The following is a 22,663-nucleotide window of genomic DNA, read 5'->3' as shown; positions in this document are numbered from 1 at the left end:
AAAACAGTTCTTTAGAGGGGCCAAACATTTAAGATCCCCAAGAAAGCTCCCACTCCAGCCTGGGACCTTAACTTTGTATTGGAAAAACTTACACTTCCCCCCTTTGAACCGGCTGTTACAGCAGAATTGAAATTCCTCTCATGGAAAACAGCTTTACTTCTAGCCATCACTTCAGCAAAGAGAGTGTCTGAGCTGCAGGCCCTTATGTCAGTGGAACCCTTCATTAACTTCCACGTGGACAGGGTTTCCCTCAGGACTAACCCATCTTTTATGCCCAAGGTGTCTAGTGTGGCTTTAAACCAATCCATTCATTTGCCTACTTTTTTCCCTAATCCTCAAAATAAAGGGGAAAGGATACTGCATTCTCTAGACGTGCACAGACAGCTTAGATTCTATTTGGACAGGACTAAGCCTCTCAGAAAATATGACCAGCTGCTAATCAGCTTTGCTGCAGGGGCAGAGGGGAAGGCCATTTCAAAGCAAACCATATCTAAATGGATAGCACACTGCATCCATTTCTGCTGCAAGCACCTTGGAAAACCTACCCCACAGGGGATAAGAACACATTCTACTAGAACTACATCTATCTCTACTGCATTTCTCAGAGGGGTCCCTACCAGGGACATCCTGGAAGCTGCAACCTGGAGCTGTGTACACACTTTCACCAAGCATTACCACTTGCTTATCTTTTTTAAATCCAGAGCTGGATTTGCCACAGCAGTCTTACAGGGCCTGATTGCCAGGCCTAATGCCTCTTAAGCTACCTCCACCCTTCCTTCGCTTTGGGAATCAACCCAAATGTGATGACTGCAACAGTGAAACATGAACATTTTTCAGTTGTGTACACTTACCATAAGTGTAGATGTTAGTGTATTCACTGTTGCAGTCCTGGTTACTCTCTCTCCAGCCCCCTGATTGTCTTTGCTTGCAACTATCCTTTTTGGTTTGGCATATCTTATACTATGTGTATTTGCTTTTTGCTGGGGGTGTTCCACACCATATAATTGCTTCATATTTTGGGGGCACCTGACATCTGGGGCAAGAAAAACTGATGTAATGGCATTGACTGCATGTTTTATACCCCTGACGACCTAACGTTATGGAAGAAGCGACAGCATCCGACGCAGAAATCCCATGACTCTGGTATTCAGGCTGTCTGAGGGTTACCTGCAGGTAGATAACCCAAATGTGATTACTGCAACAGTGAATACACTCTAACGTCTGCATTTATGGCAAGTGTGCACAACTGTACTTTTCATCACTTCAGACTCTTGGGTTCTTACTCTTATTCGTCAGGGTTACTTCATGGAATTGAAGCGTCTCCCTCCATTTTCAGGGATTCCTCAACCTCCTGCAGAGCAACTTTCCCATTTCCTGGAGGTTCTAGAGTTCTTGGTGAACCAAGGAAATATTCAACCTATCCCCCCTTCTCAAGTGAGAAAGGGTTTTTATTCCAGGATGTTCTAGGTTCCTTGAAAGGAGAGCAACTTGGAGATGTATTCTGGATCTCTCTCTTTTGGCTTAACACCTTTCTCAATGTCCCTTTTATTCAGATGCTTACTGTTCAAACCCCATCTTTTCTGGTGTTCTTGAATGTGAAAGATGCTTACCTTTGTACCCCTATTTACCCTCCTTTCAGGAAGTTTTTATACTTCTCTTTGTCTTCCTTTCATTTTCAGTTCTGCTTTACACTTTGACCACTCTGCTGCACCAAGGGTATTCACAAATGCCTAGCTTCTGTGATTATTTTCTGCAGGCTCCAAGGCATTCAGATTTTTCCTTCTCTAGACAACCTGTTGCTTTAGGCGCCTGCTCCCAGACACCTATTACAAGATCTGAAGTTCACCATCCCTCTTCTTCAAAGTCTGGGGTTCACTATCAACTTCCAGAAGTCTGCCCTAGCTGCCTGTCAGGATCGTGTGCATCTGGGATGCAGGACTCAGATAGTGCCAATGATGGCATCTCTTCCACCTCTAAAAGTGTAATCATTGACAGCCTTCTTTCATTCTCTTCTTCCTGTGACTGCCATGCCAGACAGGGAGTTTCTTCAGGCCCTGAAATTCAGGGCATATTCTGTTCCAATGCTTCCTGTTGCCAGACTGCATAATGCAGAAGCTTCAGTGGTACCTCATAACAGTTTGGCTGCAGTATTGTCAACCTCTGGATTTCAGAGTACCTCTCCTTCCCTGTCTAAAGAAGGGATTTGGGTGGTGGATTCCACAGTTTGCTGTCAACCCAGACTGGCCCTTTCAGCCTCCAGTCCCTTCTCAAGAACTGTTCATTGATGTTAGACATGGAGTGGGGGGGGGGCTTCTTTTGGTCACCTGAAAGTTCAGTGTCTGTAGTCTTCCCATCAGAAGTCTGACCATATCAACATCAAAGAGATGAGAGCTCTTATTCTGGCCATTTAGGCGTTTCACCCCTTGTTCTCTTCAGGCCCCTTGAAGGTTTTCACAGACAACAGTACAGTGATGTGGTATGTCAACAAGCAGGGAGGCACAAAAATCTTACCTCCTCTGCAGGATGGCTCTTCAGGGTTGGGGAGGTGGCTCTCCATTCTCAATTAAGTCTTCAGACAGTATACATTCTTTCAGAGCACAGTCTAGTGTCAGATTATCTGAGCAGGTCCAGAACACAGGCTCACAAATGGATGTTTCACAGAGTTGTGTTTCTGGATGTTGTCATCAGTGGGGTATTCCTCAGGTAGATCTTTCTGCATCCCCCCTTAAGAGAGAGCTTCCTCTCTTCTACTCCAGAGTGCCATGTCATCTGATGTGGAAGATGCCCTTTCTTTCCCTTTGAAGGAGATTTTTCTTTATGCTTTCCCTCCTCTTCCTCTACTTCCAAGTGTCCTACAGAAGATTCAGCTGGACTCCACCAAAATCTTGCTAGTGACTTTTGGCCATGACAGCTCTGGTTCCCCTCTTCATGCATCTGGCCAGGGGAAATCGCCACAGATTACCTCTCCAGTTGGAGCTCCTCCACTGGACAAGGGGTCTCTCATCGATCCTCACTTGTCCAGTCTTAAGCTAACGCAGTGGTTGATAGTGTTTTGATCCCTTTCAGGTATCTCTTTTCTAAAGATGTGCTTAGGGTTTTACAGGAGGAAAGGAAACCCTTAGCCAGAAAATCTTATATGCCCAGATAGAAAAAAATTTGTGTCATGTGCCTTGCTCGTGACTAGGACCCATTTTCAGTGGGAGGCCCCCTCTGCTGCGCTCTTATTTGTTTGAGTTGTTGCATTTTGCTTTGGCCGGGCCTATTCTTCCATGAAGACTAATTTGTCAGTTATTTCTACTTGTTTGCCCTTGAATCCTCCTCTACCTTCTTGTTTTGAGGTCAAAGAATTTCATAAAGGCATCCTGCATATTACACCCCCAAGGAAACCTATTCTTCCTCCTTGGGACCATAGTTTTATTTTGGTAAAATTGGCTTGGGCTCCTTTTGAGCCTGCGTATTCAGATTCTTTGCAACATTGTACCTGGAAGACTGTTTTGTTGTTGGCTCTTATTTCTGCTTGGAGGGTTTCTGAGCTCCAGGGACTTATGGCTGTTCCTCTGCTGCTGTTTGTTCACAGGGACAGAATGTCTCTTCATAATAATCCTTCTTTTATGCTCAAGGTAGAAAATGAGTTGTGTAACTTTATTTTTTTTCTTCTCCTCAGTCTGCTAGTGAGAGGATCCTGCATACCTTGGGTTTGCACAGACAGTTCAGGTACAATTTGGATCAATCTAAGGGCATTCATAAGTCTGATCAGGTTTTTTGTGTACTTTCATCCCATTGCATTAGGTTTGGCTATGTCTAAGCAAGCTCTCTCCTCTTGGATATCTAAGGCCATTTCCTTTTGATATATTTTTTCATGACAAGTCTCTGCTATTTCTGTTAAGAGTTCATTCCACTAGGGCTGTTGCCTCTTCTGGTGCCTTCTCCAAGGGGTTGGACACCATTTCCATCCTTGAAGCTGTTACCTGGTCTTCAGTGCACACATTTACAAGGCGTTATGTTTTGATATAGTTTCTAGGGCCAGAGCGATTATTGCTGAAACCATTTTAAACCAGTTATGTGGGTTTGTTGAGGGCTCTTCTCAACCTTCCACCTCCAATTCTGTTTCTTGAGCTTTTCTTTATCCTCCCTTCTGCTTTGGATCCTTAAACAGTGATGTAGAAGGACATAGTGCAGTTGTGTAAAATCTTAGCATAACAGCAGATGTCCTTCGCTTCCACCTTCCAACTCTCTCTCGTGTTTTTTTGTTTTAGATTCCCTTCTGACTAAGGGTCTCCCCTTTTTCTTCAGCATTTTTTCCTTCTAGATGTGCATGGACTTTTGTCCTGTGGAGACTGTTCTCATCTGGGTCAATTCAGTTCTGGGTAGTTGTGTCTATACATCTCTTTCATGCCGCATGTTCTGTGAAGGAAGCATAAATGTGGCATATGGAGCATACAAGAACATTAGACTTCTGTATACTGTCCGAGTGTTGGGCTGCCCTGGGCTAGACACCCCTTCCGTTTTGGATAGTGCAACAGTGAAGAGAACGACATCTACTGTTATGGTAAGATTTTGTACAACTGTACTTTGTTCAGAACTTAATAAGCCATATTTCCTTAAGTGGGATTTAAAATGTATGGAGCTACATGACTGAAATGTCTTGGATATGTCTGTTGCAAGACTGACTACAGATTATTCACACTGTTCATTTTAGCAGGGTTTTTTGCAGTAGGTAAAGTATTTCCCTCCACCCGGGTTTACCTTGATGTTCATCGTGCATACAGCTGCAGTAATCACAGATGGGTTTTCAGCCGTCAGGCGGTCCCTCGGTCGGCCGAATTCCAAAGTCTTGGTCCGGCGTCGTTTGTCGTCGCTTACTCTTCCGACATCAGGAAGACCAGAGTATAAAAGACACAGCAGACGCCATGTTCTTCAGTCTTTTTTGCCGCGCGGTGCCCGAAGCGGAAGCAGTTCGCAAGTGCCGGTCGGCCAGCTCCTGAATTACGAAAATAATTGGAACCGAAGTCTTCATTAAAGCTAAGTACCCCGTTGGGGAACCTTTTCTTGCCTCAGACCGATGTCAGCAAAAGTTAATAATTGTATTTCTTGTGGGAAGCAAATACCGCATAAGGATTTCCATTTCCTTTGCATACCTTGTTTGGGCCCAGACCACGACGTCTCGGGCTGTCGCTTTTGCGCTACCTTCAATAAACGCACTATCAAGCGTCGGGCGGAGTTCGCCCAACACTACTTTGGCAAAGCTTTTGACTATAAAATGTCGTCGGACACTCCGACTACCGTTTTATCCAAAAAACGCAAGGAAAAGGACCGACACGCGAGGCCCTCGGTCCCCGCCGACACCACGCCAAAACAGGCTACACGTGGTCCGGTACTCAGTGAGACGCCTTTGCAGTCCCTGACTACCGACGACACTCCTTTGGCGGTGTCCTCTGTACCCGAGACCGCTGGGTCCTCGGCCCTTTCCCAGACTACAACCGAAGCCCCTGCTATTGTCGAGCCTACTAATGTGGACAGGTCCACTTCCACCCATGGTGTACTTAGGCCCTCATCTGCTTTTTCAATTAAGGCCTTTACTAAATTCAAAGCAGCCAGGCATCCCACGAGGCCTGTTCCACAGGGCCCATCTCCTGGACACATGCCTAAGAAACAGATGCTCAAAATGGCTGAGAATCTAATTACTCTTATCAGAGGTTCTCAGCCCCCTCCTGACAAGAGGCCCAGAGTGGAGGAAGAATGTCATTCATCTGATCAGGGATCCATTTTATCAGAACATTCTGATGCAGCGGAACAATCTTACTCTCCTTTTGAGGATTCGGATGCAGAACAGTCCATCCCTTCTGTATCCCCTCCTGAGGGTTTCTCTTTTGGGGAAACCTTGCACACCTTGAGGGAACACTTCCATTGGGAAGGCCAAGACTTTTCAGATTCCAAGAAAAGGCTTAGGGAATTTCTTTGGTTACTTCAGCATAGGCCTCTGGCTATACCCCCTGTTTTGGATGTTCTAGATGATGTCTACTCGGAGGCTTGCCTTAACCTTGATTCTCTGCCTCCTGCACCAGTAAAACCTGATAGGTATTACAGAGTACCCAGTTCTCACCAATTTCTCTACAAAGGCCATAATGCTGACCCTGAAACCATTTCACAAGGCCCCAAGGGATTAAAGGCCTCCACTGCCAAGAATCCACTTCCTGCAGAAAGGGAATCCAGATCTCTAGAAAGGTGGGGTAAAAAGGTATATACCTCGGCCACCCTAGCCATGAGGGCCTTAAACTGTCAGTTTCATATGCTTAAATATCAACAGTTCCTGTTATCACAATTAAGGAACAAAATGTCTCAACCTGAACAACCAGATTTAAAGGAGTTACAGGATATGATGCATAGTGCGGAGCAAGTGGGTAAACACACCTTACAATGTGGTTATGATGCCCTAGAGGCTTCGAGTAGAGCGGCTGCTACAGGATCAGTGATTCGCAGGCATGCCTGGCTTAGGGAACAAAATTTACCTGACCATGTGAAAGCTAAACTTCTTGATGCTCCTTTACAAAAGGATGTACTATTTGGTACTAATGCTGAGGAGATACTACGGAAAATGGAAGAAAAAGCCAAATCTATGCAAACGGTCAAAGCTTTATTACAGGTTCAACCACCACGTTTTAGTAGAAATTGGCCTTCAAAAAACTGGTCCTTTCCAGCCACTGACAAGCCCCAAAGAGGCAGATACAGACGCACAAGGGGCAGAGGGCAATCACAAGGATCATATAGAGGCAGACAATGGCAATCTACAGCACCAAGAGGTGGTGAAGATAGTGCACAACAATACAGGAAGCAAACCCAATGACTCCCTCATTTCTATGCCAAGCAAGTTTCAGCTGACAGCACCTTTGGGAGGGAAACCAGCATTATTTGCCAGCAATTGGCATATTGTCACAACAGACAAATGGATATTGGACATTATAAACAGAGGCTACAAATTTCAATTTCACACTCTTCCAAAAATGAGAGGCATGCCAAACCTGCCACAAAATCAAAGGGCAGAGGCACAATTACAAATTTCAAAGCTCCTAAAAATGAGAGCTATACAAAAGGTACCTACGCACAAACAAGGTCAAGGTTTTTATTCAAGACTCTTTCTGGTACCAAGAAAAGGAACCGACTGGAGACCCATTCTGGACTTATCCATCCTAAACACATTTCTGCTCGTACCAAAATTCAAGATGCTCACATTACAGCAACTTCTTCCCATGCTGGGCAAGGAGTTTTGGCTGGTAACATTGGACCTCAAGGAGGCATACCTGCATGTCCCAATCAGACAAAGCTGGAGAAGATACCTCAGATTTCTTGCAGGTTCAATCCACTATCAATTCTCTGCATTGCCCTTTGGCTTATCTACTGCGCCCAGAGTATTCACAAAGTGCCTGGCAACAGTGATTGCCTACTGCAGACTTCAAGGGATTCAAATTTACCCGTATCTGGACGACTGCCTGATCCAAGCGGACAGCAAACACATACTACTGGAACATCTGGCATATGTGACACGGTTACTGCTTTCTCTGGGATATACCATCAACAAGGAGAAATCAAGGCTAACACCATCTCAGAAAATAACCTTCCTGGGTGCCAGCTTGGACACAAACACCCAGATGGCATATTTTACGCTAGAAAAACAAGGGCAACTATGTCAGTACTTCAAAACACTAGCAAAAAGTACCAGGCTTACTGCAAGGAAAATCCTGCAGGCTCTGGGATTCATGGCATCTTGCATTCTTCTAATCCCATGTGCAAAATTGCATATGAGGAAACTTCAATGGTACCTAAAAAATCTATGGTCTCAACACAGTCACAGTTTGGAAGCAATTATACCAATAATCCCATGCTTGCAAAAAGAATTTCTATGGTGGGCCCAAGCATGTTAAGTAAACACAGGCCTTCCATTCTGCAAGCCTCAAGCAAAACAGGTCATAACCACAGACGCCTCAGATTACGCCTGGGGGGCGCACATGAAGGACAAGTGCATTCAGGGCAAATGGTCCCAAAAGGAAAAGCACCTGCACATCAATCAAAAAGAAATGCTGGCAGTAATAAATGCAATCACAGCTTTCAAGGACTTCCTGCATCCAGGACAATTGCTAATAAGAACAGACAACACCACAGTAATGTGGTACATAAACAAACAAGGAGGAACACATTCATACCCCTTGTGCAGACTAGCCATGACTCTTTGGACCTTGGCTCTGGAAAGACAAATCGAACTCCAAGCACAGTACGTGCCAGGGATGGAAAACACACTGGCAGACACTCTAAGCAGAAATAGGACAGATCCACACGAATGGAAGTTGCATCCTCTGGTGTTTACAGAGATAATCCAAGCATGGGGGAGGCCGGACATAGATCTTTTTGCCTCCCACAGGAACCATCAAATGGAAAAGTTTTGTTCAAGGACCTTCCATCCAAAGGCCTGGAAAGTGGACGCCCTTTCATTCTGTTGGACAGCATGGACAGTTTATGCATTCCCACCTCTGCCTCTTCTGCCAAAGGTACTTTTGAAAGCAAGAACAGACAAACCAAAGATGATACTGATTGCTCCAGATTGGCCAAGGCAACACTTGTATCCACTCCTGAGGAGCCTAACGCATTCTCCTCCCTGGTCCCTGCCTCTAATACCTCTTCTGCTGACTCAGAACAACTACAAAACTCTTCACAGTCAGCTGAAAACACTCAACCTCGCTGCATGGAAAATTCCTTAACACCGCAACAGACCCTACTCTCCAAGGAGGTGCAGGATGTCATTTTGGAGGCCAGAAGACCATCTACTAGAAAGGCTTACTCCAAAAATGGAAGCGGTTTTGCTGTTGGAATGAGAAAAAAGGCCAGGACCCTAGAAAATTGAACTTGCCTCAGGTTTTACAGTACCTAACTGAACTACTGAACAGTGGGCTCTCATTTTCTTCCATAAAAATTCATGCCTCAGCCATTTCTGCAGAATTCAACACGGATCCTCCTTTATTCTCTCACCCACTCTTACAACAGTTCCTCAGAGGGGCTAAGAATATAAGACCTCCAAGGAAGCAACCAATACCAGCCTGGGACCTTAATTACATGCTAGAAAAATTAACATTGCCTCCTTTTGAACCTGCTGCCTCAACAGATTTACAATATTTGTCCTGGAAAACTGCTTTCCTCCTGGCCATCACTTCAGCTCGTAGGGTTTCTGAATTACAGGCCCTCATGGCGGTGCAGCCATTCCTCATTTTCCATCAAGACAGGGTTTCCCTTCGTACCAACCCATCTTTTATGCCAAAAGTGGTATCCCGGGTAGCCTTAAATCAAGCCATACACCTACCTACATTTTTCCCTAACCCTCAAAACAAAGGGGAAAGGCTGCTACACTCTTTAGACATCCATAGGCAGCTACGTTATTATTTGGACAGAACAAAGTCCTTCAGGAAATCAGAACAACTTTTTGTGTCCTATGCCGTAGGAGCTCAAGGGAAACCAGTTACAAAACCGACCATTTCCAAGTGGATTGGCCACTGCAAACGGTTTTGTTATTCCTATCATGAGGAACCTGTCCCTACTGGTATCAGATCTCACTCCACCAGGGCCACTGCCACCTCTACAGCCTTCCTCAGAGGTGTTACTACTAAAGACATTTTGGAGGCAGCCACTTGGAGTTCTGTACATACATTCACAAAACACTACCACCTGCCCTTATATTCCAGAACAAGAGCAGGCTTTGCCACTGCTGTTTTGCAGGGCATTCTGGCTCAACCCAGTTCCTCATAGTACCTACCACCCTTTGCATAGCTTTGGGACTCTACCCATCTGTGATTACTGCAGCTGTATGCACGATGAACATAGTACAGTTTTGTACCTACCGTAAATGTAGATGTTCGAGTGCTAATACAGCTGCAGTACAGGATGTCCTTCAAGGATGCATCTGCAGTCTTTACAAATGGGTTGTCCTGTCGTCAGGCAGCCCTTTGGTCGGCCGGATTCCAAAGTCTGGGTCTGGCTTCGGCTGGTGTCACACTTCACCCGACGTCATTGCGGCAGTTCTTCGGGTATAAAGGCATCAGCCGATGCCATTTTCCCCAGTCTTTCTTGCCGCGTGGCGCCCGAAGCAGAAGCTGTTCGCAAGTGCCGGTCGGTCAGATCCAGAGATTACTACTACCGAATACTATCAAGACTTCTATAAAGCTAAGTACCCCGTTGGGGACTCTTTCTTGCCTCAGCCGATGTCAGAGAAAGTTAATAACTGTTTATCTTGTGGGAAACAAATACCTCATAAAGATTTCCACTCCTATTGCATACATTGTTTAGGCCCAGACCACGACGTAGCAGCTTGTCTAGCCTGTGCTTCTTTAACCGACGGACGCTTAGACGCCGCCGGACTTTGCTGAGCAGATTTTCGCCCGATTTTGCCTACATTATGCCGTCGGATCCTCCGACTACGCAAATAACCAAAAGCGCAAAAAGGACCGACACTCGTCCGCGGTTTTGGCGAAACCGCGTTAAGCAAACCACGAGTGTCTCGGTTTCGCCGAAACCGAGCAAGCGGTTCTTTCTTCAGCCGATAACTTGCCTTCTACCGAGGCCTCTTCTATCCTGGTAGAAACGGCTTCTGAAATCCAACCTTCTGTTGCGATTTCGCAGGATTTATCAGACACCATTCCCCTAGATATTTCTACCCCTGCACGTGGAGCTGCTAGGCCTCCTCCAGCTATGTCTATTAAGGCCTTTGCCAGGGCTAAAGCAGCCAAAGCATCAAAACCTGTGCCTGCCAAGCCCCCCTCTCACAGGCCCAGCACCAGCTCCCATATGCTTTCTTTGGCAGAGGATCTCATCTCTTTAATCCCACTTGGTAAAGGCATGGGGCCTTAGAACCTCTTCATACCATTTGACTGGGTTATCCTGCTATGTTTTATTTGCTTACTTACACTGTTTTTGCATTACATTGCATTGCATGCATATGTACATAGCTTTATTTATGTATTGCCTTCCTTTCTGGGGGCACCTGACATCTGGGGCAAGAAAGACTGAAGAACATGGCGTCTGCTGTGTCTTTTATACTCTGGTCTTCCTGACGTCGGAAGAGTAAGCGACGACAACCGACGCCGGACCAAGACTTTGGAAATCGGCCGACCGAGGGACCGCCTGACGGCTGAAAACCCATCTGTGATTACTGCAGCTGTATTAGCACTCGAACATCTACATTTATGGTAGGTACAAAACTGTACTTTCTTTCCTACTTTTGCAGTAAGTACTTGTAGAAGTATAAGGCACTTTGTAATCTGCTGAATCCTTGAGATTTAAGGGCAGTTAAGAACTGAAAAGCACATAAAGGACTTGCCCATTTTCATAATGATTTGACTGGAATGTTATTTTAATACAAGATGATGCTTTTTATTAACATTTGCTTGGAGAGTTTGGTTATTAAGCTAAATTTGTGTGCATTACAAGAGTCACTTTTTTAATAAAAAAATATTTTTTTTTTACTTTACACACACTACGTTTTTCTTTGTGTGATTCCACTTTAAAAAGCTGTTATATCCGTTTGTATTTAGTAACTAGCACAAACCTTACGTAAATGTTTCACTAAATCAGATAAATACACATTTTTCTGTGTTTTACAGGGAAGTCTCACAGGGAGGAGCTGGACTCCATCTTTTTTCTTTTTGAAGTAAGCATTTAAATTTCACATGCTATGCGTTTAATTTTATGTAAGCACTTAACATTGTCATAATCTGTGATGCATTTCATGTACTAGTAGTTTTAGTGCTTGCCTTAAAGTAATGATTACAAAATATATATTTTTTTTCATGTTTTGTTTTTGAAACTAGAGTAATTGTATCACTCAAATGTGTGTTTGTCTTGTATTAAGAGAATCTGATGTCATTTTCATTCATTCCTGAATGAATGGGTTCAGATCCGATCCAAAGATCCGACTCTGCCACTTTCTGTAGATTCTAGGGTCTGACTCTTGAGCTTCTCCCTTTCCCATAATGCCCCGAATCAATGTATTACCGCAAATCTCATTTGCTGCTCTTCAAGTGTGGTCAAGATTGCGATTGCTCAAGCTCCTTGTGGGTTATAGTGAGTGAATAGCTTATTTTTTTTCCTGTATACTTTCTTTATAATTTTGTTTTCCTTAATATACCAAGACTGTCTCCCTTACCTTCATCTTTACTTACCAATTTTCTTTTCTGGTAGTCCTGTAATACCATTGTTGGTAGTCCCTTTCTCTCTCTCTTTTTTTTTTTTTTTACACCTGTAAGTAATTTCTTGATATACCATTATTGGTAGTTAGTGTTTGTTTTCCCTTTCTTGCTTTCCAAAAAAAAAAAAAAAACATTTTTCTGTACTCTTTGGCTTGTTTTTTTATTATGGCTGATAAGCCGACTGGATTTAAGAAATGCACTTACTGTGGGCAGAAGATCCTCAGTTCTGATGCCCACAGGAAGTGCGTTTATTGTTTGGGTCCAACACATTTGGACACCACTTGCTCTATCTGTGTGGCCTTTAATGCTATAGTGATAAGTGATAAGAGGAATAAGGCCTCCTTCTGGGTTCAGCTTCTTCTATCGGCACTTATTCTTCAGGGGCTCAAACCCCCTCTCAAAAATCAAAGGAGCCCAGGGAGCACTGTAAACGCTCACCTGCTCAGTCTCCTCAGTCCACACCTTCTTCAGAGCCTCCTAAAAAGGTTTCTAAAGTCTCAGATCCAAAGTCTTCAGATTCTACACCAACTGCAGTCGCATCTCCTTGGCTTTCTCTGAAGCAGTTATCCCTGAGATTAAGGTCTCCTTTTTTTTTTTACAAGAGACTCCCAGCAAGTTGTCAAGGTCACCTTCCACATCCTACTCTGTTAGGTCTTTTCAAAGTCTTTCCAAGTCGGAGGGGGGCTAGGATGATGAAATATTTCCTCAGAACACTGATCCAATTGGGGGTCCCACCAGCTCAGTCTCCCATTGGATCCGTGAGTCTTCAACCTTCTTTCCAGCCTGTGCTTGTTTTTTCTCCAGTATGAACAGCTTTTTGGAGTCTTTGAATCGGAGAGCCTCAAGAGTCGAACAGCTGGATCTATTGGTTTATTTCATCTTCTACAACAGCAACTTCCCTGATCCGATACACTCCGACCCCGATGGAGCATGATGGCTCTTGGAGCCGAAGCATCTGTGTCTGATCTGAGGGGTTGACTTTTACTTCCAAGTTTACAGAGCTGTCACTTCTTCTCGGAGTTCGGTGCTGGATTGCTCTGCTCCAACTCCACCCCCGGAAAGGAGGGTTGGTGAGGCCAGGGGGCTGTCTGATCCGAGATCCTCGACTCTGGGTGGCTTGTCCTGTGCTTTTCCTGGCCTCTCTGCATTCGAGATGGTGGAGAAGGTATTCTCACATCTGAGTGGCATCTACTCTTGGGTTACCCTGCCTGCAGATGAGCCTAATAGACCTTGCCTCCAGCAGAACATGAGAGGAACTGGACATCGTACAACTGATCACAGAGTGTCCAGACAAGATTTTGAGTGCTCCTTCGGATAGACAGCACTAGACAAAGGGTATTCTGGTAGATGCCATGGTTGTTTCAGCAGCCACTAAGAAGGAGTTAGTTGAATAGAACTCCTCTGTCCATCACCCTAGCAGGGAGTCTAGGGCATTGGACAGGTTTGAGAAGTGAGTGTGTGCATTGGCGACCTTCGTTTTATGGTCACTGAATTATTTGGTGCATTTTACTAGGTTACAGAGAGACTTAGTCAAGGAACGCTGTAACTCTAGCCCCTGGATCCATGCCCGCAGAGGAACAGAAGTCCTTTCCTCAAGACTGGCCACCCTACAATCCATTACTAATGTGTCCATGAGCTTAGTCTTGCTCAAAGCTGAATATTCCTCATGGACTGCTGGTTCAGGCATAACTGTTAAGAGACATGCCTGGATGCAGTTGTGCGATTTTTGCTGAATCCTTTAAGGAGTCATTCATCATTACTCCCTTTGACGGATCTTCCTTGTCTGGGGCAGCAGTCAGAGGCACTCTCCTGCAGCAAGAAGGACAGAAAGACCTTATATGCCATGGGAATCTGCTTTTCTACCCTGCAAGGATCAATGTAGTGGTAAAAAGACATGGTTCAGTAAATCTCAAGGCCCTTTTCAAGAGCCACTTGGAGAATTATCCCCTAGAAGCAGAGGGGGAAATAACTACAATGGGAGGCGACACCCTCGCAGCAGAGGAGTCTGCAGAATCAAGGGTTTCGAAATTCTTCCTTGGACAGATCTTTCAGCACTTCTGAAAGATTAACCAACTGTCCCTCTCTGGAGGCAGTCAGGGGGTGCTTATTCTTGCACCCAACAGCCTGGAAAGCCATCACAAAAGATTTATGGGTGCAAAGGATCATATCCAGAGGATATTTCATTCCCTTTTTACAAATTCCCCTAGGGAAAAGAAAATGTCTCCCTGATGTTCCAGCCAGTCAGAGGCAGTTAGCCCTAGAGATTCAAAAGCTGCTGAACAAGAGAGTCATCTAAGACATCCCCCCAGACTAAAGAGGATCCAGAATTTACTCAAGATTCTTTTTAGTGCCAAAGAAAACAGGGGACCAGTGACCCATTCTGGATTACAGTTATCTAAACCAGTTTGTAAAGAACTCCAAGTTCTGGATGGTGGCGGTTCAGTCCATTCTACCTCTCCTTCAAAAGGATGACTGGGTGTGCTGTCCTAGATCTTCAAGATGTTTGCTATCTTATCGAAATAAGAGCTGCCCTCGAAAGATGCCTGTGTTTCTGGCTGGGAGCCAGTCATTACCAGTTCAGAACCTTGGCCTTCGGTCTCGCCACAGCCCTCAGGGTGTTCTCCAAATTCATGGCAGTGGTAGCAGCTCATCTAAGGCTGTGTGGATTCAGAGTGTTTCCTTACTTAGTCAACTAGCTCCATACCGCACCGACCAGGCTTCTTCTAGAAAAGGCCAGAGATTATCTACTCTATTTATCTCAATCTCTGGGGATTGCAATAAATCTGACAAAGTCACAACCTCCACCAGTTTAGGTCATGGAGTTTATAGGGATTCATCTAGACACAGTCAATTGCCTAGTACTTATGCCTCAAAACAGAATTTTGACTTTGAAAATTGCATGTTAGGGTCTTTCTTATCATTCTCCCCTAGCAAGAATAGTACTCAAAAACCCTAGGGTTAATGGCTGCTGCAATAACTTTAATACATACTGCTTGGCTCCATATGAGAATTCTTCAGTGGACCCTAGCAGTGATCTTTCCACTGAAAATTTTATTGGATGTTGTAGAGATTATCTCAAGTTTGCAGAAAATCCTTATTGTGGTGGATACACTCCAAAGAGATTTATTAAGGGTGCCCATTTATTCTTCCTCCCCTGAATGCCATGTTGACCATGGACGCCTCTCTTTTGGGGTGGAGGGGGCATTACTTGAGACTAACAGTTCAAGGCACGTGGTTCCAAGAAGAGACCTTTTTGCATATAAATGTTGTAAAGATAAGTGGTCATTCTAGCATTGCAGACCCTTCAGAGCTGTCTTCCACTAGGGGTTATTGCTGTTTAGATGGACAACATGTCAGTAGTGTGGTACATTAGCAAAAGGGGGAACCAGATCCTGTTCGCTGTGCTGAGAAGCAGTGAGGGTTTGGCAGTGGGTGATCTCCTCCAACCGCTCGGTGCAGATTCTGGGGAATTCCAATATATTAGCAGACAAGCTCAGCAGGACCATCCTGGCGCCTCATGAGTGGTCTCTATATCAGTCAGTGACAAATTTGATCTTCCACAAATGGGGTCAACTGTGCTGCGACCTATTTGCCTCTCCCCTCAACAACAAATGCAGCAGGTTCTTTACCCTAATTCCCCATCAGGGACAGTCACCACATTTGGCCCTCCATTCTCCTTTATGCTTATCCTCACCTGCCTCTAATACCCAGGTTTCTTAAAACATGTTGGTTGAAGAGCAAAGTAATCCTCATTGCCCCCTACTGGCCTCTGCAGATATGGTTTCCCTTCCTATGGTCTTACCTAGTATGTCCACCTTGGACACTGGATCCCACTCCATATGTCCTGTCACACCCCCCAGCGATGATTCATCTGGACATTACGGGCCTCAGATTGACCACATGGTTTCTCCAATTTCAGTGATGGCTAGATATTGCAGGCTGTCCTCCCCAGTTCATCAGATTCTTTTCTTGCCCCACAAACCTTCAACCAGGAAGATTTATAATAGCAAATGGAAAATATTTTCCTTGTGGGTTCATCAGAGGGACTTGGATCCTTTCACTGCTCTTATCCCGGCTATTTTAGATTTGCTCACCTGCATTTTTCAAACCGGGCCAAGTTTCTCCACCATTAAAGTGCAGCTGGCAGCCATCTTCAACTACCACATTGGAGATCATGCTTCTCCTTTAGCCTCAACTAAGTTATGTAAGGCCTTCTTAAAAAGGTACATTTTTATTTGAACCACCAGTTCGCGAACCCACTCCACCTTGGGATATGACTTTGATGTTACAGGCTTTAGTACAATCACCATCTGAGCCTTCTGGTACAGTAGATCTTAAGTTGCTGTCTTCGAAAACTGTCTTTTTGGAGGCTGTCACTTCAGCAGGATGAGTGTCAGAATTCCAAGCACTATCGGTGAAACCACCATATTTAATTTTTCCTAAGGAAAGAGTTTACCATACTTGCTAATCTTTCATTTATACCAAAAGTGGCCTCTGAATCAAACATCAATTAGGCCATCAACCTACCAGTTTTCTTTCCAAATTTTGACAATAAAGGAAAATATACCTTTAATCTCTCAGATGTCCAGAGGCAACTACGTTTTTATTTTCATAGGACTAAGGAATTTAGTAAAACTGTTGAATTGTCTCCTTTTCCAATAACAAGATGGAAACCCAGTCTCTCACTACTCTAGCGAAATGGATAAAAGATTTTATTTCCTATGTTTATTCCTTGAGAGGCATAACTTTACCAAGGCACCCAAAAGCTCTTTCAGCCAGGCCAGTGGCTACATCAGCTGCTTTTTGAGCTAGAGCTTCCATTGTTGAAATTTGTGCAGCTGCCACTTGGTCTAATACTCATACTTTTATTTCTCATTACAAATTCAATATCATGTCCAGGAACAGAGTATCATTCGGTTCTGCGGTGCTTTGGAACATTCTTCATGGAGGACCACCCATGGTAATAGTAGCTGGGGACTCCGTCCCATTCATTGAATAACGAATGAAAATGACAACAGCAGATATTCAAGTTATGTACTCACCATAACTGTGCATCTGTGTTGTCCATTTTCATTCTTCCTCAACTTTGTTGTCACCTTCCTCCTATCCATGTCTTTGGGAAATATCTATCAGAATTGTTAGTAGGAACTATAGATATTCATCGTGCATACAGCTGCAGTCATAACAGATGGGTTCTCCTGCCGTCAGGCGGGTCCTCGGTCGGCCGAATTCCAAAGTCTAGGTCCGGTGTCGGTTGTCGTCGCTTCTTCCCTGACGTCAGTGCACCAGGGGTATAAAAGAACCAGCCGACGCCATTTTCTCCAGTCTTTCTTGCCGCGCAGTGCCCGAAGCAGAAGCAGTTCGCAAGTGCCGGTCGGCCAGCTCCTGAAATTACGAAAATTTTGCAACCGAAGTCTTCTTGAAAGCTAAGTACCCCATTGGGGAAACTTTTCTTGCCTCAGACCGATGTCAGACAAAGTTAATAATTGTATTTCTTGTGGGAAGCAAATACCGCATAAGGATTTTCATTCCCTCTGCATTCCTTGCTTAGGCCCAGACCACGACGTCTCGGTCTGTCGTTTTTGTGCTACATTCAACAAATGCACCATTAAGCATCGGGCGGAGATCGCCCAGCACTATTTTGGCAAACAATTTAACTATATTATGTTGTCGGATACTCCGACTCCAGTTTTGTCTAAAAAACGCAAAGATGAGGACCGACACACGAGGTCCGCGGCCTCTACCGACACCACGCCAAAGCCGACTACAGGTGGTCTGGTTCTCAGCAAGGCGCCTACGTAGCCCCTGCCTACCGACGACACTTCATTGGCGATGTCTTCTGTGCCCGAGGTCGCAGGCTCCTCGGCCCACAGCCCGACTACAGATACCGAAGCCACTCTTGGTGGTGAATCTCAAAATGTAGACAGGTCTGCCTCCTCTCAAGGTGTCTTCAGACCTTCCTCTTCTTTTTCTATCAAGGCTTTCACTAAGTCTAAAGCAGCCATGCATCCTAAGAGATGAGCTCCACAGGGCCCTTCTCCAGGCCCCATGCCTAAAAAACAGATGCTTAAAATGGCTGAGGATTTGATTTCTCTTATCAGGGGTTCTCAACCCCCCCGGACAAAAGGCCCAGAGTGGAGGAAGAATTCCCCTCCTCTGACCAGGCCTCCATTATTTCAGAGCACTCTGATGAACAGGAACATTCTTACTCCCCTTTTGAAGATTCTGATGCTGAGGAGTCCATTCCCTCTGTCTCCCCCCCAGAGGATTACTCATTTGGGGAAACCTTGCATACCTTAAGGGAACACTTCCACTGGGAAGGCCAAGAGTACTCAGATTCCAAGAAAAGGCTTAGGGATTTTCTCTTGCTACCTCAGCACAGGCCTCTGGCTATACCTCCTGTCTTAGACATACTAGATGATGTGTACTCGGAGGCCTGCCTTAACCCGGATTCTTTACCTCCAGCCCCAGTCAAGCCTGACAGGTACTACCGGGTTCCTGACTCACACCAATTTTTATACAAAAGCCATGCGGCTGACCCAGAAACTATCTCACAGGGCCCCAAGGGAATTAAGGCCTCCACTGCTATAAAAACCCATTACTTTCCGAGAGAGATTCCAGATCCTTAGAAAGGTGGGGAAAAAAGGTATACACCTCGGCCACCTTAACCATGAGGGCATTAAACTTGCCAGTTCCATATGCTAAAGTACCAACAGTTTCTGTTATCACAGTTGAGAAGTAAAATGTCACAACCTGAACAACCAGACGTGAAGGAGTTGCAGGATTTGATGCATAGTGCAGAACAAGTGGGTAAGCATACCTTGCAATGTGGTTTTGATGCTCTAGAGGCCTCATGTAGAGCTGCTGTTACAGGATCAGTCATACGTAGGCATGCCTGGCTCAAGGAACAAACCTTACCAGATCATGTCAAAGCTAAATTACTAGATGCCCCCTCTACAAAAGGATGTATTATTTGGTGTTAAAGCTGAGCAGGTATTAAAGAAAATGGAGGAAAAGGCTAAATCAATGCAAACAGTGAAAGATTTTCTACAGGTCCAACCTCCACGTTTCAGTAGAAATTGGCCTTCCAAAAATTGGTCCTTTCCGGCCACGGACAGACCCCAAAGAGGTAGATACAGGCGCCCGAGGGGCAGAGGGCAATCTCAAGGATCGTTTAGAGGCAGACAATGGCAAGCTCCTACACAAAGAGGTGGTGAGGATAGTTCGCAGCCATTCAGAAAGCAAGCCCAATGACTTTCCCCTTTGCATGCCAAGCAAGGCTCTAATGGCAGCACCCTTAGGCAGAAAACTGGCATTATTTTCAAAAAAATGGCATATTGTCACAAAAGACAAATGGATCCTGGACATTATAAACAGAGGCTACAGATTCCATTTTCACACCCTTCCAAAAATGAGAGGCATGCCAAACCTACCACACAATCAAAGGGCAGAGGCACAAAGACAAATTTCAGATCTCATGGACATGAAAGCTATTCAAGAGGTACCTACTCACGAACAAGGTCAAGGTTTTTATTCCAGACTATTCCTGGTACCAAGGAAGGGAAAAGATTGGAGACCTATTTTGGACCTATCCATCCAAAACACATTTTTACTCGTACCAAAATTCAAGATGCTCACATTACAGCAGCTTCTTCCCATGCTGGGCAAGGAGTCTTGGCTGGTAACATTGGACCTCAAGGAGGCATACCTGCATGTCCCAATCAGACAAAATTGCAGAAGATACCTCAGATTTCTTGCAGGTTCAACCCATTATCAATTCTCTGCATTGCCCTTCGGCTTATCTACTGCGCCCAGAGTATTCATGAAATGCCTGGCATCAGTAATTGCCTACTGCAGACTTCAAGGGATACAAATATACCCATATTTGGACGACTGCCTGATCCAAGCGGACAGCAAGCACATACTTCTGAAACATCTGGCTTTTGTAATGATGTTGTTGAATTCTCTGGGATACACAGTCAACAAAAAGAAATCAAGGCTAATACCCTCTCAGAAAATAATTTTCCTGGGCGCCAACTTGGACACAAACACCCAGATGGCCTACCTCATGCCAGAGAAGCAGGGGCAACTAACTCAATACTTCAGAACACTAGCAAATTTCACCAGGCTGACTGCAAGGAAAATCCTGCAGGCTCTGGGATTCATGGCATCTTGCATTCTACTGATCCCATGTGCAAAGCTGCATATGAGGAAACTTCAATGGTACCTGAAAAACCTATGGTCTCAACACAGCCACAGTCTGGAAACAATAATACCACTAATTCCATGTCTTCAAAAGGAATTTCTGTGGTGGGCTCAAGCATGCCAAGCAAACACAGGTCTCCCATTCTGCAAGCCTCAAGCAAATCAAGTCATCACAGCAGACGCCTCGGACTACGCCTGGGGGGCGCACATGACAGATCGGTGCATTCAGGGCAAATGGTCCCAAAAAGAAAAGCACCTTCACATCAATCAAAAGGAAATGCTAGCAGTAATAAATGCTATTATAGCTTTCAAAGACCTTCTGCATCCAGGTCAACTATTGATAAGGACAGACAACACCACAGTAATGTGGTACATAAACAAATAGGGAGGAACCCATTCATACCCCCTATGCAGGCTGGTCATGTCACTTTGGAACATGGCTCTGGAATTACAAATCGAACTTCAAGCACAGTACTTGCCAGGCAAGGAAAACACGCTGGCAGACAACCTAAGCAGAAATATGACAGATCTACACGAATGGAAGTTGCATCCTCAAGTTTTTACAGAGATAATTCAAGCATGGGGAAGGCCAGACATAGATCTCTTTGCCTCCCACAAAAATCACCAATTGACCAAATTCTGCTCAAGGACTTTTCATCCACAGGCCTGGGAGAGTGGACGCTCTCTCTTTCAGTTGGATAACAATGACAGCTTATGCCTTTCCACCTCTTCTCTGCTGCCCAAAGTTCTATTAAAAACCAGAGCAGACAGACCAAAGATAATTCTCATTGCTCCAGACTGGCCAAGACAGCACTGGTACCCACTCCTGAGGAGCCTGACGCATTCCCCTCCATGGACCCTACCTCTAATGCCTCTTCTTCTGACTCAGCACAGCTTCAAAACTATTCACAGTCAGCTGAAAACACTCAATCTGGCCGCATGGAAGATTCCTTAACATCACAACAGACCCTACTCTCCAAGGAGGTGCAGGATGTCATTTTGGAGGCCAGAAGGTCGTCTACTAGAAAAGCTTACTCCGCAAAATGGAAACGGTTTTGTGCCTGGAATGAGAAAAAGGGCCAGAATCCTGGAAAACTGAATTTACCTCAAATATTACAGTATCTAGCTGAGCTGCTAAGCAGTGGACTTTCATTCTCCTCCATCAAAATCCATGCCTCAGCCATTTCTGCAGAATACAACACTGATCCACCCTTATTCTCTCACCCCCTCTTAAGACAGTTCCTCAGAGGGGCTAAGAATATAAAACCCCCAAGGAAACAACCAATACCTGCTTGGGATCTCAATTTCATTCTAGAAAAGCTGACCTTGCCTCCTTTTGAGCCAGCTGCCTCAATAGACTTGCAATATTTGTCCTGGAAAACAGCTTTCCTTCTGGCTATCACCTCAGCTCGTAGGGTATCGGAACTACAAGCCCTCATGGCTGTGCAGCCTTTTATCATCTTCCATCAGGACAGAGTTTCCTTACGAACCAACCCGTCCTTTATGCCAAAGGTGGTATCCAGGGTAGCTTTGAATCAGGCTATACACTTACCTACCTTTTACACTAATCCTCAAAACAAAGGGGAGAGACTACTACATTCCTTGGACATCCACAGACAGCTGCGTTATTATTTGGACAGAACAAAGCCTTTCAGAAAATCGGAACAGCTCTTTGTGTCCTATGCTGTAGGAGCTCAAGGGAAGCCAATTTCCAAACAGACAATCTCAAAATGGATAGCCCACTGCATACGCTTTTGTTACTCTTTTCATGGTAAAACTGTACCTGCAGGCATCAGATCTCACTCCACAAGGGCCACAGCTACCTCTGCAGCTTTCCTCAGAGGAGTTCCTACCAAAGATATTTTGGAAGCAGCCACTTGGATTTCTGTGCATACCTTCTCCAAGCACTACCATCTACCATTATACTCCAAAACTAGAGCAGGCTTTGCCACTGCAGTCTTGCAGGGCATTCTGGCTCCTCCTAGTTCCACCTAGTGCCTACCACCCCTTTCTTAGCTTTGGGATTCTACCCATCTGTTATGACTGCAGCTGTATGCACGATGAACATAGTACAGTTTTGTACCTACCATAAATGTAGATGTTAGAGTGCTAATACCGCTGCAGTCCAGGTTTCCCTCCCTCCTTCCCCTGTTGGGACAGGCCTATTGGCTAACACCTCCTCATACAACCTGATTGGGGTATTCTTTTATGGTGTATTTGCTTGCAACTACTGT

General features: G+C 44.9%; 1 protein-coding gene across 1 annotated transcript in view; it reads left to right on the top strand.

The window, feature by feature from the left end:
- The window catches only part of RALGAPA2 (Ral GTPase activating protein catalytic subunit alpha 2), a 4,189,194-nt gene that overhangs the window by 263,254 nt on the left and 3,903,277 nt on the right, over nt 1-22,663 (top strand). The window contains exon 3 of the mRNA XM_044060158.1: nt 11,640-11,686. Within this exon, the coding sequence (XP_043916093.1) occupies nt 11,640-11,686 (47 nt within the window). The remainder of the gene's footprint in view (nt 1-11,639; nt 11,687-22,663) is intronic.

Source organism: Protopterus annectens, chromosome 1.part2 (assembly GCF_019279795.1).
Source record: "Protopterus annectens isolate FY-2018-M chromosome 1.part2, PAN1.0, whole genome shotgun sequence".
NCBI classification, from domain to species: Eukaryota; Metazoa; Chordata; order Ceratodontiformes; family Protopteridae; genus Protopterus; species Protopterus annectens.
Note: the sequence above shows the minus strand (reverse complement) of the source record. Positions and strands in the feature narration are given on the sequence as shown.